The sequence below is a fragment of the Pteropus medius genome, unplaced genomic scaffold (genome assembly GCF_902729225.1).
Source record: "Pteropus medius unplaced genomic scaffold, Ma_sr-lr_union100, whole genome shotgun sequence".
NCBI lineage: Eukaryota > Metazoa > Chordata > Mammalia > Chiroptera > Pteropodidae > Pteropus > Pteropus medius.
The window spans coordinates 6,934,428-6,951,314 of NW_024342474.1; the positions used below are offsets into that span (position 1 = coordinate 6,934,428).

At 34.5% G+C, this 16,887-nt stretch overlaps 1 protein-coding gene across 2 annotated transcripts in view; it reads left to right on the plus strand.

Moving 5' to 3' along the window:
- The window catches only part of MSRB3 (methionine sulfoxide reductase B3), a 137,831-nt gene that overhangs the window by 63,283 nt on the left and 57,661 nt on the right, over positions 1 to 16,887 (plus strand). For both annotated transcript variants that reach the window (XM_039865919.1, XM_039865921.1), the window contains one exon: positions 12,630 to 12,658. In XM_039865919.1, the coding sequence (XP_039721853.1) occupies positions 12,630 to 12,658 (29 nt within the window). The remainder of the gene's footprint in view (positions 1 to 12,629; positions 12,659 to 16,887) is intronic.

A 16,887-nucleotide genomic window follows, 5' to 3' on the forward strand; every position in this document is an offset into this window, starting at 1 on the left:
AGTACAAATGTATTATTATTATTTTTTTTTTCCCTGGGACTAGGTCTTTTCTGACAGATTTTTACTTGTTTGGTGTTTAGTTTATTGCTCCCTATAAAGATAACTTTATAATGGTGATGCATAACAACTTGTGAATGTGTAAATTTACACAATGTGATGGGAAATTTTTTACTTCCTCATTGGGCAGTACTAACATAAATTGAAATAATTAGAAAGGCAAGACACTTTCGTATATTAAATAAAGAAAATTTCTTTGCTTTAAAGGAATGCCATCCAGGTCATGGTTCTCAGTATCATCTGGAGAATTTAAAAGTATAAATTTCCAAACTCTTTAATCTGTGCTTTTTAAAAGCTTGATGTAATCTGGTTAATCATACATCTTCCAAAATCATTGAATTGGATCTAGTGAACCAGTGATTTAGCACTAATTTTTGTCCCAAAATTAGGTCAAGAAACATGTTATACCATCTCTTTTCAATGCAGTTATATACTTTTCTGTTGTAAAATAGGCTTTTAGCATCTTTGTGAGTAAAGAAAAACCATGAGAATTATACTAATCTGAGATCCTATGTGGGACTATACTGCTTGAAACTCTTATTGATTCTACAGTTAACAAGAATAAATCAAGAATTAGCAACAAATAGAGGGGGCAACATGACTCAGAAGCAACAAAACCTATTCTCTCATTTTCTTCCCATTTACTAAATAAAGGTACTATCCATTATCTACCCAGTTACTTGAGCAAAAAAACCAAGAGTCATCCTTGCTTATTTTTTCTCTCACCTTTCATATCTAATCTACCATCATGTTTTATTGTTATGCAATTCCAAAATATATTCTGAATCTGACTTATCACATCTACTGCTTCACTATCATCTTTATCATCTTTCACTTGAACTACTGTGATAGTCTCTCAGTTTTGTTTTTTGTTTTTTTTCTTAATAGATTTTATTTTTTAACAGCTTTAGATTTGCAGAAAAATTGACAAGATGGTACAGGGTTCCCAAATACTCCCTCACCAAGTTTCCCCTATTATACATTATATGTATCTTACATTTATATAGTATATTTATTACAATTTGTGAACTAATATTGCTACATTTTATTAACTAAAGTTCATACTTTATTCAAGTTTCCTTAGTTTTTAACTAATGTCCTTTGTCTGCTCCAGGATCACATTCGGGGTACCACATTACATTTAGTCGTCAGTCTCCTTAGGCTTCTCTTGACTGTGACAGTTTCTCAGACTTTCCTTATTTTTGATGACCTTTGCAGTTTGAGTATTGGTCAGGTATTTTGTAGGATGCTCCTCTGTTGGGATTTGTCTCATGTTTTTCCCATGCTTAGACTGAGGTTATTGGTTTTGTAGAGGAAGATCACAGAGATAAAGTACCATTTTCATCATCTCCTATCAAGGGTACATACTATCAACATGACATCACCTTTGATAATTACTATGGTCACCTGGCTGAGTAGTATTTATTAGATTTAGTCACAGTAAAGTTAGTCTTTTTTTCCCCATCTTGAGGGTAAAGTATCTACATAAATTGTTTGGAATTCTTCAGGGGAAATTTGTGTGTTTTCTCTCATTTATTTGTTTAGTTAATCATTTATTTATCTCAATATAGATGCATAGATATTTATTTTATACTTTGGCTATAATCCAATATTACTTTATTTATTTTGTTGCTCATATTGTTCCAGCTTTGGCTATTGGGAGCTCTTTCAGTTGGCTTCTGTGTCCTTTTTGACATATCCCTATCAATACAGGGGTTCGTTTGCATTTGTTTTTGAGCTCTTCCTTACTTTCTAGCACTATTCGATGCTCTAGACTTATCTTATATATTTTCTGCCCCAGTCTTAGATTTCTCCTAGGGGTCATGGTTCCTTTTATTAGAGAATAGTATTAAAAAGTATTAAATGGTATTAAAAATATCTTGATCTGGGTGTTGGGTGGGTTCTCTGCTTTGGCTGTTGTCCTGTTATAGTTCATGCTTCACAAAACAGGGTGAAGATATAAATAATTTAAAATAGATTATAATTTGTTCTTTAAAATCTTTGATAATTTATTATTGTATCTTTAAAAATCATGACTTCTTACAATGGCTTTTAAAGTTGTGATCTGATCCTTGTCTACTTTTCTGACTTCATCTCTTACCATTCTGTTTTTCATTCACTTTTTTCTAGATACATTGCCCCTTTTCTTCCTCCCCCTTCCTCTGTCTCTTCCCCTTCTTCTCCTTCACCTCCTTCTGTTTCATGCTAAGCTTGGGTTTTTGCATTTGCCTTGCCTTTGGAGTCTCTACCAAAGTTTCCATTTTGCACCCACCTTGCGTGTGAATGCTTTCTCATTCTTTAGGTGTCACCTGAAATGTTGTCTCCTTCTAAAGCATGTCTCTGACCACTTATTTAAAATAGTTCCCCACCTCCACTCGAGGAACTCTCTATCCCATTATCCTCTAGATTTTATTACAGAAGGCACTCTGTGTCAGCCTCTATCTAAAATAATCTAATATATGTAGTTATTTGCTATCCAACTCCCTTTGCCAGAATGTGAACTCTGTCTTAGTATCCCAGAGTCTAGAACAGTTCCTGTACATGGTTGGTGCTCAGTACATATTATGAATGGATGAATGCAAAAAAGAATCGATGACTTTTTTCTCATTTGTTTTGCCCTTGAAAGTTTGCCTTAGTCTAGGTTTTAATTGCTCCAACTAGAAATGCTAATTTTTTAAGTGGAATAATGAATGAATTTAAGATTCTCATGGAAAGTAGTTTCTATTTTCAATTTAATTATTGAATTGTGTAATCCTAAAATTCTCAAGGAAAATTCATCCCTATAAGATTTTCCTGTTCTTCAACCATTATTTATTTTGTTTCCCCAAATATGTATAGAGTAGCAGATATTATTATCCTTACTTTGCAAATAAAAAATACAACTGACTTTTTAAGATCTAAATGGCTTTTTATCAGGGCTTTGTAGAAACAGAGAGCAGACTTAATTTAAGACTGGAAATACCCTTTCTCCATGTTTTTTTTTTATTCTTAATATATGGTTTTTTTCCCCCTAATTTTGTTATTCTTTTGTTTTTGTACAGTAGATATGAAGAGCTCTGGATAAATGTATTCTTGAGACAACCAGAACATCTATTTTAACCTTAAAATTATTAACTAATGGTTTTTAAATATGCTTTCTAAATAATATACTTCCATATCTTACAAAATAGCATAATTATTATTTTCATGACTTGTAGCTCTCATTATTAATATTATTTATTAAATTGTATTATAAAACAATGGTGTAATCAGACCATAATGAGCTACATAGGGCTCTGCTTGTTCCTTTAAAGAATTCCTATAGAGTTTTATGGGGTGCAGAGGAAGAGGATTCTTTATCTTTTCATCCCCATTGACATCTTTAGACAATATCAAGGTGTCTAATATTTGCCTCTACACTAGTCAACTCTAGATTGCTCATGTTTGAGTTTCTTTTGTTGTCTCTCTAAAATTTTACATCTATTAATTATTGTGTCTAGCACTAACCTAACCTGTTAGCCATAACTTCTATTGTTCGATTTCTGATTACAGCCTAGAGTAGAAATGAAAAGTTCCACGGAAAATAGGCAAGAAATATTGTGTGTAAAACTGATGGAGGGCGGTAAATTTTATTACCTCCCAAGTTTGCCTCATCCTCCAGAGAGCACATGACACGTATGTACACAACAGCAGTTGTGTAAAGGACCAGGCATAACCATTGTAACATTCTCCCACGGCGATATGAAGAGACAAAGAGCCCATTGATTAGAATCTTATGGTATGCCTACTGGTGGTCTATAGTAATATACAGAAACAGCTGCCCAATGGTCAAAGAGTCGGTAAAGCACTTTGGCAGAATATGGTTAAAAATAATGAGCGAGAATAGAGAAATCAAATATATTTTGTACCTAAAATGGGTTAAAGTGTATAAGAGCTGTAGACATTTTTATTTCCAGCTAATTTCTAGACTTTTGGTTTTTATTGGAGGTTTGAGATTGCTAAATATCTGACTGAAGAAGAAATGAAGTATGGTAGTTTGCTAGGGTGGCTTAAACAACATGAATTTATCGTCTCACAGTTTTGGAGGCTGCAAGTCTGAGATCAAGGTGTCAGAAGGGTTGGCTTTTTCTGAGGCCTCCCTCCCTGGCTTATGGATGGCTGTCTTCTCCCTGTGTCTTCACATGGTCTTCCCTCTGTGTATATCTGTGTCCTAATTTCCTTTTCTCACAAGGATACCAATCTTATTGGATTAGGGCCCACTTGAATGACTTCATTTTAACTCAGTTTAACTCTTCACAAACGCTATTTCCAAATACAGTCACATATGTTAGAACTTCAGTGTGAAGTTCAACATGAAGGTATGCCCTATTCTCCTTACACTGTTTTCTTTAGCGTTTTGGATTTATTTTCAATAGCTAAAGGATTTTTATATTTAAAGCTTTTGCTCTCTCTATAGATATAAATATATACAAGAAACAAATTATTTTAAAGGAAACATATGGTTAAGTGTTATATGTCATACAGACAGGATTGGAATTCAAAGAAGGTACCTCACGCTCACTTTTCCTTTGTTCTCTCCTCTCCCCTTCTCCTTTTACTCATTATTGGGAACTGCAGCAAAATTTAGATAGCTCACCTCTCCAAGGGATAGTCTGTGTGGAGCAACATCAATTTCTTTCAAATGCCTCATATAACTAATGAGGAAAATGGGGCTTACAAGTTACATGACTTGTCCTGGTTTCTGAACTAGAATCCAGGTCTCTAGATTTTTTTTCCAGTATGGAATGTGTTCTGCAACTATTTTAGAGAATGTTTTATTGTGTTTTAAGGACAACTAAGGTTCCTTTTCTATATTGTGTAATCGGATCACTTAATTATTTTCTATCAGCTTTCTCTCTTAAATATTTTCAGTTTCTTCAGTTGTTTTTATTGCTATTCTCTTATTTTTCTACATCATTTAACAACCATGTTAAAATTGCACCCCAAGTAATAGATCTCAACCAGAGTTATAAATTCTTTCTTTTTATCATATAGTATTTTTTTACTTAGCTAAAATATTGCTAGTTGTACTTGTAGCCATAGGTAAACTTTATTTAATATCATTGCTTAGATAAAACCTACCTTCTACTCAGTTTCAAATATGTGCCAGGTCCTAACCTAGGCACATTGTAATAACATCTCATTTAATCTACACAAAAATTTAAAAAGGTAATTATGCTATTGATTGTTAAACTGAGATTTAGAGTGGTAATTACCTTCTCTAAAGTGACGGTGGAAAATGGAAGACTTGGAACTGGGCTCTGGTCTGTCTGTCTCCATTGGCTGCCTTTCCTATGATTGTTACCTCAATATTAAATGCTTCACAGATGATACTACTCTGATGGCATAATGTCTCCAACATATTAGGGTGACAGTGATCTCAGTGAAAGCATAAGGGCCTGGTTAAAAGGAAAAAAAAAACAAAACAAAGAACAGTACCTGTGGAAGTCGAAGCGTGGCTGTAGGAAGCAGGAATTTATACAGGCATGGTATCTGTAGCACCTTACAGTGCCTGGTGGAAGATTCTGTGAGTAAACGAAGAGGAGAAATTGTAGCTGCCTTGTGGTAACTAAACCTGAAGGTTCTCGTTAATGAGCTCATGGAAGGCATCTTTAAACAACCTATGAGTGACTTCTTTGTTCTTTTGATCATGATCGTCTTGATTTCTAAATTTCTGATTTTTTGATTTATATTTTTTAGTTCAAAAAAATTAAGCATGCAGTTAACGAGTGGGCATCTTTTGTTTGTAACTTTTTCTCAGTTTTTAGTTGTGGTAGCTAACATGTCTTAAAATATTTAAATTCATTTTCTTCTGTGTATTTTTCTGTCTTTTGTATTTATCAGATCATTATCATAGAAATATAACATAGAGACCTAAGTTTTAATCACATTAAGTAGATAGTTCATACCTTACTACTGCTATGGTAACACTATCAGTTAGAATTCGTTGAGCTAAGCATAACAGAAATAGCCAGGTGAAAGTGGCCTCACAATGCCAGACTTGAGTGTAACTCAGCAAGCACTCTAGAGAAAGGCTGTTCTGGAGTTGGAATGATATTAGAGTTCTGGGTTGGCATTTCTTTGATTTTCTTGTCTTAGCCATCATCCCTCATGGTTAAAAGGTTGCTGCAGAAGTTCTAAGTATCATATAACTACATATAGTAACTTCAAAGGTAGGAAACAGGGAAAAAGTAAAAAAAAAAAAGGCCTTCTCTTTAAATCACCCCTGTCCTCGTAGAGAAAAACCTTTCCAAGAAGTATGCCCAGCAGACTTTCCAGCTACTCTCAGTGCTGAGACCTAGGTTACCTGCCTATTCTTGAACCAGTCACTGACAGAGGAGAATAGAATTTCCACAATTGGTTTAGCCTACTGATGATTCATTCCTGGGGTGGACACGTTTTTAGTGCCCTTCGAAAATTAGAATTCTGTTATCAGGGAAAAGGGAGATTGATCATTAAATAGGCAACAAATAGAGTCTGCCACAATTATTGAACTCTTTTAATGTGATCAAATAACCACATGAACAAATTTAGAATAACTCTGATGAGTGCAAAGAAGGAGCGTTGTAATATAAAATTATAAATGAAAGGGAAATAATCTAGTTTGGCCACTCTTCTTCAAAAAATTGATAATTAAGCTACTATGTAGAAAAAGTTTTAGGAGTTAAGTAGACAAAGGGGTTAAGAGATACCTAAGAGTGGGTAAGGAGAGGGGAAAGGAATGTTCCAGGCAGAAGAAGTATATTATGTTTATGCAATGAAAGAAGAATAAATATTCACTGCTATTATTATTAGCCTCTTGTCCAATGAAGGCCTTCGAATTACTTATAGGAGTAAGAAAAAAAATACTTAGACATAGAGGATCCTGAAATATTGGAACCTGAAAAATTCCCATGCTTTAAGGGGACAACAGGCCAGGTTATTCGAGCTGGATTGTCCTAGAAAATCCTTGGTATGGAATTGCCATACGTAATGTGCTTATAGGCAAATATCAGTCTGTCTGTCCCACTCCTTCCCTCTAATAATTTTCTGTAGCTAGAACCTGTAGTTGACATCAATTAAAAACAGTAAGAACAGTACCCACACTCCTCTGCATGTTTTCTAAAACCTTTTGGTACACTGACTTCATTAGCCTGTAGTTCACTAAAATTTTTTTAATATAGTTGAACTTATGCAAAGAGCGGTGTTCTCCGAGATTTCATGGGTTCCTAATAAGAGACAATAAAAAAATTTTAAATAAAATGAAATAAATGAAAACTTTTGACTTCAATACACATAGCACTTTCATGGACACTGGGTTATTTCCTATAAACAGAGTAGTTTTATAAATTTGTTCAGGATTGTAGAACTCTAACCAATGACTAAAACTGCCCTCTTTCAAAAACCTGTAACTCTATTATCAAAAGAATGCGTATAGCATATGTTTTAATTATTTAAAAGTAATAATAATTACTTAAATTCTCCTAGCATCTGCCCTTTATGGTTTTTAAATTCATAAAAACTTTTCAAGTTTAAAAATTTGGAAGTTTTAGTTTCAGCCTTTTTAAATGTGGCAGTATTATTAGAACTGGTCTGACAAGACTCCAAAATCAAAATGGCTTAAACGTGGTAAAAGTTGGGATTGATATAGTGCTACGAGTGTGTGCACCTTCAGCCCAAGGGGTGGCCAGAGGCTGTTGCTCTAATATCAGCTTCTCTTTCGTGATCTAAGAATGGCTGCTTCAGCTCCTGGCATTGCATCTACATCCCAACCAGTGGGTAGAAGAGAAGAAAGGGAGGGGCACAGTCATATTCTTTAAGTTACACATATCACTTCTGCTTGTATCCTTTTGGTAAGAACTTAGTCACATGGTCACAAGTAACTACAGGAGAGGTGGGAATAATTGTCTTATATAGGCAGCCATGTGCCCATTTAAAATTCAGAGATTCTATTTCTAAAATAAAAAAGAGGAGAATGGATATTGGAAGACAGTAATAGTCTGTACTGTATTTACCATCTTTTGGCAATTGCCAAAGGAATTGGTTGAATAAGTTTAAGCTTAAAAGTAAGCATATAATCAAGGGTTAAAATGGTATCCGTGGAGACACAATTATATTTATGCATCTTTTACCTTGTATAACCTTACTTTATGCATTATTTATATCCCTACCCATCTAGCATAGTATGCTACTGAAAATAAACACGTAAGAATATGTTCGGAATGAACTCTGCCTTTCTTGTATAATCTGTATTGTTTGAATTCTTTTTTCACATTTGCTATTTGTTTGTTCCTATCTGTATTTTACTTGCTTTCTTAAAGAGGATTTATGAATAGAGATGAGTCCATAATATGATAGAGGAGTACTCTGTGTCCCTAATGTATGTAAGTGTGTTTATGTGAAATCTGATAGAAACCTGAATTAACTGATACCATAGGACCAATTTTCCCAACTCCTCAAACTGACAGTATTAACTTCTGTTGTTATGTTTTATTAATAGAGTAGTTGTATTTTTGAAGGTTTAGTACTGTGAGAATTCTGAATACTCTTGTTTTTAAACTGATACCTAAGGTCATTAATTTGTTTATGAAGATGTTTTCTCTGTACTTTCTGTGTATATTTACACACTGAACATCTATCCGTGGAGAAGAAAAGATGATTTGAGGAATAAAAATTTTCTAATATGATTTTTTTTATATCTCTAAAGAGGCATTTTATTAAGTTTTTGGTCACTTGTTTTTGGCCTCCTATTAATTACAGATTCATTTGTTCATGTGTTAGCTCTTACTACAAATTTTTAATAAGTCTTAAATGCCAGGTGCTGTGCTAAGTGTTGGGGATAGGAAGATGAATGGGGCCCTGTCTGTACCTTGCTGAGCTTAGTTCTGGTGCCTCACAGTGTGGGGAGTGCCATGCCAGGCCCCACGGTGTAAAGTAACTGAGGGGCAAGCAAGGAGATCTGGGAGGTAAGGGAATAGGCAGAGCACTGAGGGGATTGAAGCGAGTGAGTCCTGATAGTTAAGGAAAAGTTTGTCAGTGATGAGCTGTGGGAAGGACACTGGATGGATGCAGGCTGTGAAATAAAATGGCGATAGTTTGGTTTGGTGAGAGCGAAAGATACAGTGTGGATTAGAGATGGAGCTGGGGAGCTGGATCAGGGTGGGCCCCTCATACAGCTTGCACAGGAGTGTGAACTTGTTGTCCCTAGGTCCCTAGTATTGCCCATAGTAAAACATGCTTTTTTTCACATGATGACTTATTACGAGGCCTGGCCCTCCTATTTGCAAGGCCTGGGCAAGAGTACAATACAGATAATTATTTTTAAAGTTATAAATGAAGGCAGTAAACTGTTAGAAAAGGATACCAACCTACCTTAACAAATATACCTTATAACAAAAACAGTGAAGACTGCGTATAAAACCATTGATACCGAATAATTGAGAATATTACAAATTTAGTTTTGACTTCCACTAAAATGCTGTTATTTACCCTGGGGAAATGCAGAGACAATAATAATTAGTCCAAGTGGATTATGGAATCCATACGAGAAACACCTTCTTTTCTTCTTTGTTGGGGGAAGGGCTTTCTCATTTCTGCCAGAGGCTCTGTTCTACCCATTGCCTGTTCCCTGTCCCCACCAGCCAGGCACTGGAATTTCAAGGCCATCTAGACCACACCAATCTGGTTCAAGGGGCAACCTCTGGCTCCTCAGTGCTCTCAACTTCACACGCTCACAAGAAGGTTTTAATTAAGAATTCTCTGAGCAGGAACACAGAAGAGTAGGGAAAGCATACTGCCATGCCCACTTTGTTCTCCCTTCCTTCTGTCCTCAGGTCCAAGCTCCTTCCTTCAATTTATAGCCTTTGGCCAGCCCTTGGGCTGGACATACACATGCAGAAGTAACACAACTCAGTCGGAAGGAAAGGCCCGCGTAGGCTGAGAAAGCCAGCTCAGGGCCATTAGGGGAGAGAATGCTGGTACTTGGTACTTGGAACTTCAGAAAGAAGAGGGGACTCCTCGCTTGGTGGAGAGGAGGCTGCAGCCAGTGGAAGGCCAGAGCAGAGGCTTTTTGCTCACTTCTAAGGATGGTATTGCCTAGTACTCACGTGTGAACAGGCTCACGCACACACGCACAAATGCATGTACATGTACCAAAAAGATTTACAAAAATGTACATGTTCTTAATATGTGAAGTGCATTCTGTCTTGTTTTCTGTTTTATTTCAGTTTTAAAAAAATATTGGTTGTAAACTACTGAATCGATTACATAATTCATTAATGGCTCAACTTGTGGCTCAAGTTTGGAAAACTCAGCTCTAGTTGTTCGGGTGCTGGTAATGAGATCAGATGAGTATTTTGGAAACATCTGGCAGCTTTAATGATGGAATGAAAGGGAGAGGGGATACTGGGTATGAAATTATTGAGTCAAAGATAAGCCTGAAGATGGTAAAAACGAGGATGGAAAGGGGAGGAATGTAGTAGAATCAAGTCTTGGTGACTAATTAGCAATGGGAGGAATAGAAGAAAACTAGAATAATATAATGATTTCCAACTTAAATGATAGGGAAAAGAGCAGGAAAATTATATTTAAAGGAAAAGAAAATGAATTCAGCTTAGTACATGTGGCATTTGAGGTTGTAGTATGATATTCAGGTAATATTAAATATTAATTGGAAAGAGGTTTAGTAGAGACTATAACAGGGCTTTTGTATTTAGCACTAGGAAGCCACTGAAAAACCTTAGCAAGGACAGATCATAGTGGTTCAAAGAGTGTATGTGTTGGTAGGTCAGAAAAGGAAGACAATATAGTATATAGTCTCTATTCTTTCAATAAACTTGGTTATAAAGCCAAGAAGAAAGAGAGAGAACAAGAGCATGGTACAGATTCGAAGGAGGGCTTTTATTTGTGTCTGGACCACTTTTATGTAGAAGAGAGGAGAAACCTGTAGAGATTCAGATACTGAAGATACAGCAGAGTGAAGGAGTGACTCATGCAGCCTGGTTCCGGGGGAGATGAGAGAATGCATTTTAGGGCATAAGTAGAGGGAACTTTAAGCAGAAGGAAGAATACCTCTTATACAGGTAAGAAGGAGATAAGGATGTGTGCAGAGGCAGAAATTCCCCATAACAGCCATTTGTTGAGTAAAAGCAGCAGACACTTTGTGGTTGATGTAGCTACAGAGGTTAATGCAGCCTAGTCTAGTGGAAAGATAAGATAGGTAAGTAAACCAGGACAATGTGTGGTCATTGTCATTTAGAGTTATGCTCAGGGATGCTGGAAACAAAGAATAGGCATGAGGCAAGACTTTCCGGAACAGGAAAGAGGACAAAAAATGAAAATGGTCTCCTGAAATGGCAGTCAGGTACTTTTAAGAGGAGGATTGAGATGACGAGTGCGATGTGCCTAGGGCTTGGGAAAAATGTGGACCTGGATTACAGTGATGGTTATTGATAACCATGCTTATAATAATGTACTTTTTTTGTTTTTGAAATTACTGATTTTGTTTAAGCATCAGGTGAAGCTTTATTTGAGAATACTTGAGAAAATGAGAATTTATGACAAAGGAAGCTGCTTCTTGCTTATCCTTCCCTTCGCCCCACTTTGATGACTTCTCTTGAAGCTAATTTAGGTAAAGAAAGCTACCACTTCCAAAAGTGCTTTGGTACCCTGGCATAATTTCAAAGAAATCTGCTTTCCCACTTAGTTAACTACATTTCCCCAGGAAAAAAAAAAGGTCTTCTCTGTCAATGTAACATCCTTTAACAGGACTCCTGCTGGTCGGTTCTTGTATCTTGGGGTGGCAGCTGTGAACATATATACTATTGATTGTTATGTGTGATATAAATCCGGCTGGAGCATGCTCACTAATTGGTTTGAGAGCTAGATATAGACAATGCTGTCTTAGAGTAGCTTGTGTAGATAGGCCTCGTCTTAGGGTTAATTCTGCTTGACAGCACATCAGCAGCATCTTGAGAGTAATTACCCAACAGAAGTTTTCCCACAGCCAAACTGAGAGCTTCAAAGGCTTCTGAATTTACAACCAGTATTAACCTATATCTGAAACATAATGTTCCCACAAGGGCTCAGGTTTTTTTTCTCGTACTTATTAAATGTATGGGGTTACTAGGTTCATTTACTCTGTGAAGAACTTAGTGAAAAATTACTTGGCATCAAATAATTGAAAATCTTTAATAATAAGTAAAAAGGATAGTTTTAAATTTAATTTTTTTATTGCTTTATTACATTACTGAAACAAGCTAATCTGTAGAGATTGGGTGTGTATGTGTGTGTATTTTTACATAATTTACCCTTTTTCAAAAACAAGCTAAAAAATTAATATCTTTTCCATATTGTGCTATCTATCTCTGTGGATACGTGCATGTTTAGGGGACTTAGGGTAGTAATGCATTCATTTAAAATGGTTCAAGTAATTATATATTTGCATTTTAAAAAGCTATTTTACTTGTTGACCGATGTACTGAAATCTATAGCTATTGCAATCCTCCCACTCGTAAAATAAGTTATTCTTTAACAAGCAATTTTTATATTGTAAAAAAATGTCTTTCCCTTTGCAGGTCAGAAACCAAATTTGACTCTGGTTCAGGTATGTTTACATTAATAATGTTATTCTGAGTATATTTTATTTACATTATTCTCTAAGGAGTAATTCATCAGATCAAGAACCATTTTGATTTTAAACAGACGAGGCAGTCTCTTTTCAAAACATGAACCCCACCTCAAAGCAGGGCTATTAGCTGCTTGGAAGCATAACTTGAGATGTTCACTCTGGGATTCTTGATACTTCTGCAATAAGCATTAAATGCTTTCTATCTGCAGTTTTATTTTAAAAGCAGAGGTGGGGGTTGTACATAATCATTGCTGAAAGAATATTATTCTCTCAGTGGACAAAGCTTCCTGAATAATTTGAAGATTCTCTGCAAGTGACTTGTCATCAAATGTGGGTAATAGATACATTTAATCCGCAAACTATGAAGAGTTTTAGCCAATGAAATAGATATTTGTCTGTGACTTAGTTATTTTTTATTTGTTTTGTTGGGGGTAATGGAAAATTAAGGTCACCTCAAGCCAATATTTTGTATCCATCAAGACAAAATTTACATTCTCACGAACAGAGGCATATCAGCCTCATTAGACGTTGTCTTCTCATTAAGCATGAATGTAGCCACATAATCCTTATGTTTGACTGTGTCTCTATGTCACTTGCTGAGATTTATTAGCTTCAGAGTTTCTGATGGTGTTGACAATTAAAGCACAAAAATTGCCTCATACACAGTACAAAGGAATTATGCTCTTTCGGGAACTGTTAATAGATAAATAACTTTTAATTACAGGAGAAAATAATTTACAGAAAAATATATAACTGATTGAATTTAAAAGTAATATTTTTACTCTGGTTTGCATTCCATTATGTTTTAACTTAAAAAAAAAGTTTTTGTTTATTATGTTTGCAAAGGAACCACGATTATATTATATATACATATATATACATATATATTTATTTGATATGGCATTAAAGAGCCAACATGCTTTTCTTGAAAAACTTAATCCTTCTTTTTGTATAGATTTATGAATTTCTCCAACTTAGTGAGACTCTTTAAATATGAAACCTATACATTTAATTAACAATTTCACCTAACTTGTGAACTGATTTCACAGATATTTTCATTCTGTGTGTTCTTGCACTTCTGAATCACGTGTGACAGTGATAGTATAAGATAAACATTTCTAGTTTGCAGTATTGATTATACGAAGCTTAAAGGCATGGTGGCATTGTATCAACTATTTGACTTTTTTCTTGATTCATGGGAGGTGACTCAAAATTGGGTGAAAAATCTTTGTCATTTTTTAAGTTAAAATCTTTAAGTATAATAAAAAATAAATGAATAAAATTGATGCAGAATGAATTTTTATGTAAAGATTGGATATCTTTTCATCATTGCCAGTCAGTCACCAGATATTAACTAAGAGCCTACTGTGTTATGGTCTGATTTAATTCCCTAAACATCAAGTCAGAAACTGGTTTTAGGATACAGGGTCTGGAATATAGCTTTTAAAAATGAAAAAGTCCACTAGGTTCATTTTGAAGGTAAAACCTGGAAATAGCGTACAAAACTGAAATATTAGGCAGCTATTGTCAAAGTCAGAAAATTTATGTTAAATTTTCAAATCCAAATTAAAGTGTGCTGCTAAATTCCTGTAGTGAAGGTTAGTATTTATTATGAAAATAGTTATAACATCTGTACAGACACACATCTTTCACTCTTGTGACCAAAGATTTTGTTCATGATTTTTATTTTTTTCCAAATCATAATTTTTTAAAATATCTATCATGGACAACATCTGCAAGTCTTTGAAAACTATATAGTTCTGTGCTATGAAAAATCTTATGGTGATATTGATTAGAAGTTTATTCTTTTAATTTTAAATTTAAATACATTGTGGAAAGAATCTAGATGGTTTCAAGTCAAGAAATAGATAATTATTATTATTTTTTAAAATAAACTCTTAGCTGTCTATCAAATGAGGAAATCATGACAAAGAAAGCTAGAAATGTATTCTTTGGCATTCTATATCATGCAAATTTTGGTTAGATATAAGGTAGCATATTGGAACAATTAAATGTATGACTTTAATAGGTTCACTTTCTCTATTGTTCATCAAATACAGAAAGTAAACTAACTCTGTTTAATGTTGTATAGTGCTGTAACAGTGTTCTGACAAAGTAAGATTTTTTTTAATGAAGGAAGATACCAGTCTTACTAAGGAGAAACGCCCCTTAAAAAATAAATACTAGCCATAAAGGAAAGTATTTCAAAGTGAAATTTTATATATATATATATATGTGTATATATATATACATATATACATATATATATGTATATATATACACACATATATATATATAATTTTGATGTATATATTTGACACATATGTATATATTTATAAAATTTTCTTTTCAAGTAAACAATCTGACTTATGCAGAGCTTACTGCACATTTGCAGTTTGTATAAATGAGCTTCAAACTGTGGAGTAAGATTCAGGAGGAAGGAAAGAAAGTTTTCATTGTCAGCACATGGCAAAAAATGTTAGTTGTCGAATATATAACAAAACCTAGAAAGTGGTTTAGATTTTTTCTTATCAAAACTGTGTCAGATTTTTCTTCAAAAGCAAATCCATAGACAACTTCTTTGTGTTCTTTTAGTTTGAAAAATTTTTTATAATGAAAAATTTCAACTGTATATAAAAGTAGAGGGTATAGTATAATGAGCACCTACATATATTATCTAATTTTCCATATTTGTTTTACTTTTCTTTTTTTGTTTGAAATATTTTAAAGTAAAATACATTTCACGTGATTTTTTAAAACCTGAAAATTACAGATCGTCTCGACTTACTGAAGGAGGTCACTTGAGTTTTTGAGGTTTTCATTTATCTCAGAATTTTGGGTCACATACAAATTCTTACGGAAAGTATTGTGGCATTACTGTGCCCACATTCAGTTAGCGAGAGCTTGAAAGTTGTGTTTGTGGTGGTTAAAAAAAACTTTAACCAAAAGGCAGAAGCGCTGAATTAATTCTGACCTGAGAACCCAAGGAATGTTCTATCTTCGGTTAATTTGTTTAAAACTTTAGCTGCCATCTAGCTGCATCTTCTATGTACCGAGTTATATATTGATTAAACTCTGTGTCTTTGGGTTAGTATAACTCAGTCACCTAAAGTTTTTAGCTTTGCCTGTTGAGAACAATCAGCCTACCTTCTTTCTAAAGAAGTTTGAAGGTTTCCATTTTAACACTGTTTCCTAGTTGATATATTAATGTTGCTTACCTAAAATTGTGTATAATTGATTTTACTAATAGAGTTAAAACAGACTTCCTTTTATGTTCAGAAGTAGCAAGAAGCTGTGCTCTTCTCCCCACCTCCCAAGAAGGGAAGTTAGTTGATGCTGGAGGAAGCAGAGCATTGAGTTTAATGTAGTGATTAAACATGAAAGCCATATATCAAATCTCAGGAGAAACATGCTTTTGAAAGAGGCAGAGAACTGTGGAGCATATTGCATGATAGGCTATGTAAACAGAGCCCTGGAGGTCACTGTGTGGATGCAAACCAATTAAATAAAGAACTTACTGGCTTTGCTTTATATCATCTGGATGGGGAGGATCACAAGTTAACTTGCACAGGGTCGAAGTGTAAACTTTGCTTGAATAAGCTAAGCACCTTTGGAAACTTCATTAACTCTTTCAATTCACTAACAAGTTTTTTGTTTTGTTTCGTTTTATTTATTTATTTTTAAAAATTTAAACAAAACTTCTAGGAAGTGAAAAACAAAAACCAAAATATGTGCTTTCTTGGCCCTTCTGTATATACCCATCGGCAAAGATGCTATTGATGAGTAGAGTGGAAGAGAAAGCAGAGGTTGCACGGTTGAAAGGCCAGAGCTTGCTGTGTAGTCACATGCACGTGTCTTTTAAAACCAGCCCATTTAGAAAATCAGAATAACTGAAAAAAGACGTTTTTCTCTTCTGAATTCTGGGTATAAGATAGAGATGTAGTTGGAATTTACTAGTCATTACATAACATCAGGATATTGTTATTTCTGTTCTATTAAAATAGATTAGTTTACTGACTAAGAAAAACTGAAACCTATAACTGTATGTTAAGAACTGCCTGGCATCTAATTCTGTGGTCCCAATCTTCTCAGGCAATGTTTGGGTGCAAAAATTAAATACCAAGTTAAATTGTATAGTTTCATGGTCCATAAACATTCAAAATAATGATTTTTTCCCCCCTGAGCCAACTCCAGTCATGTTGGAC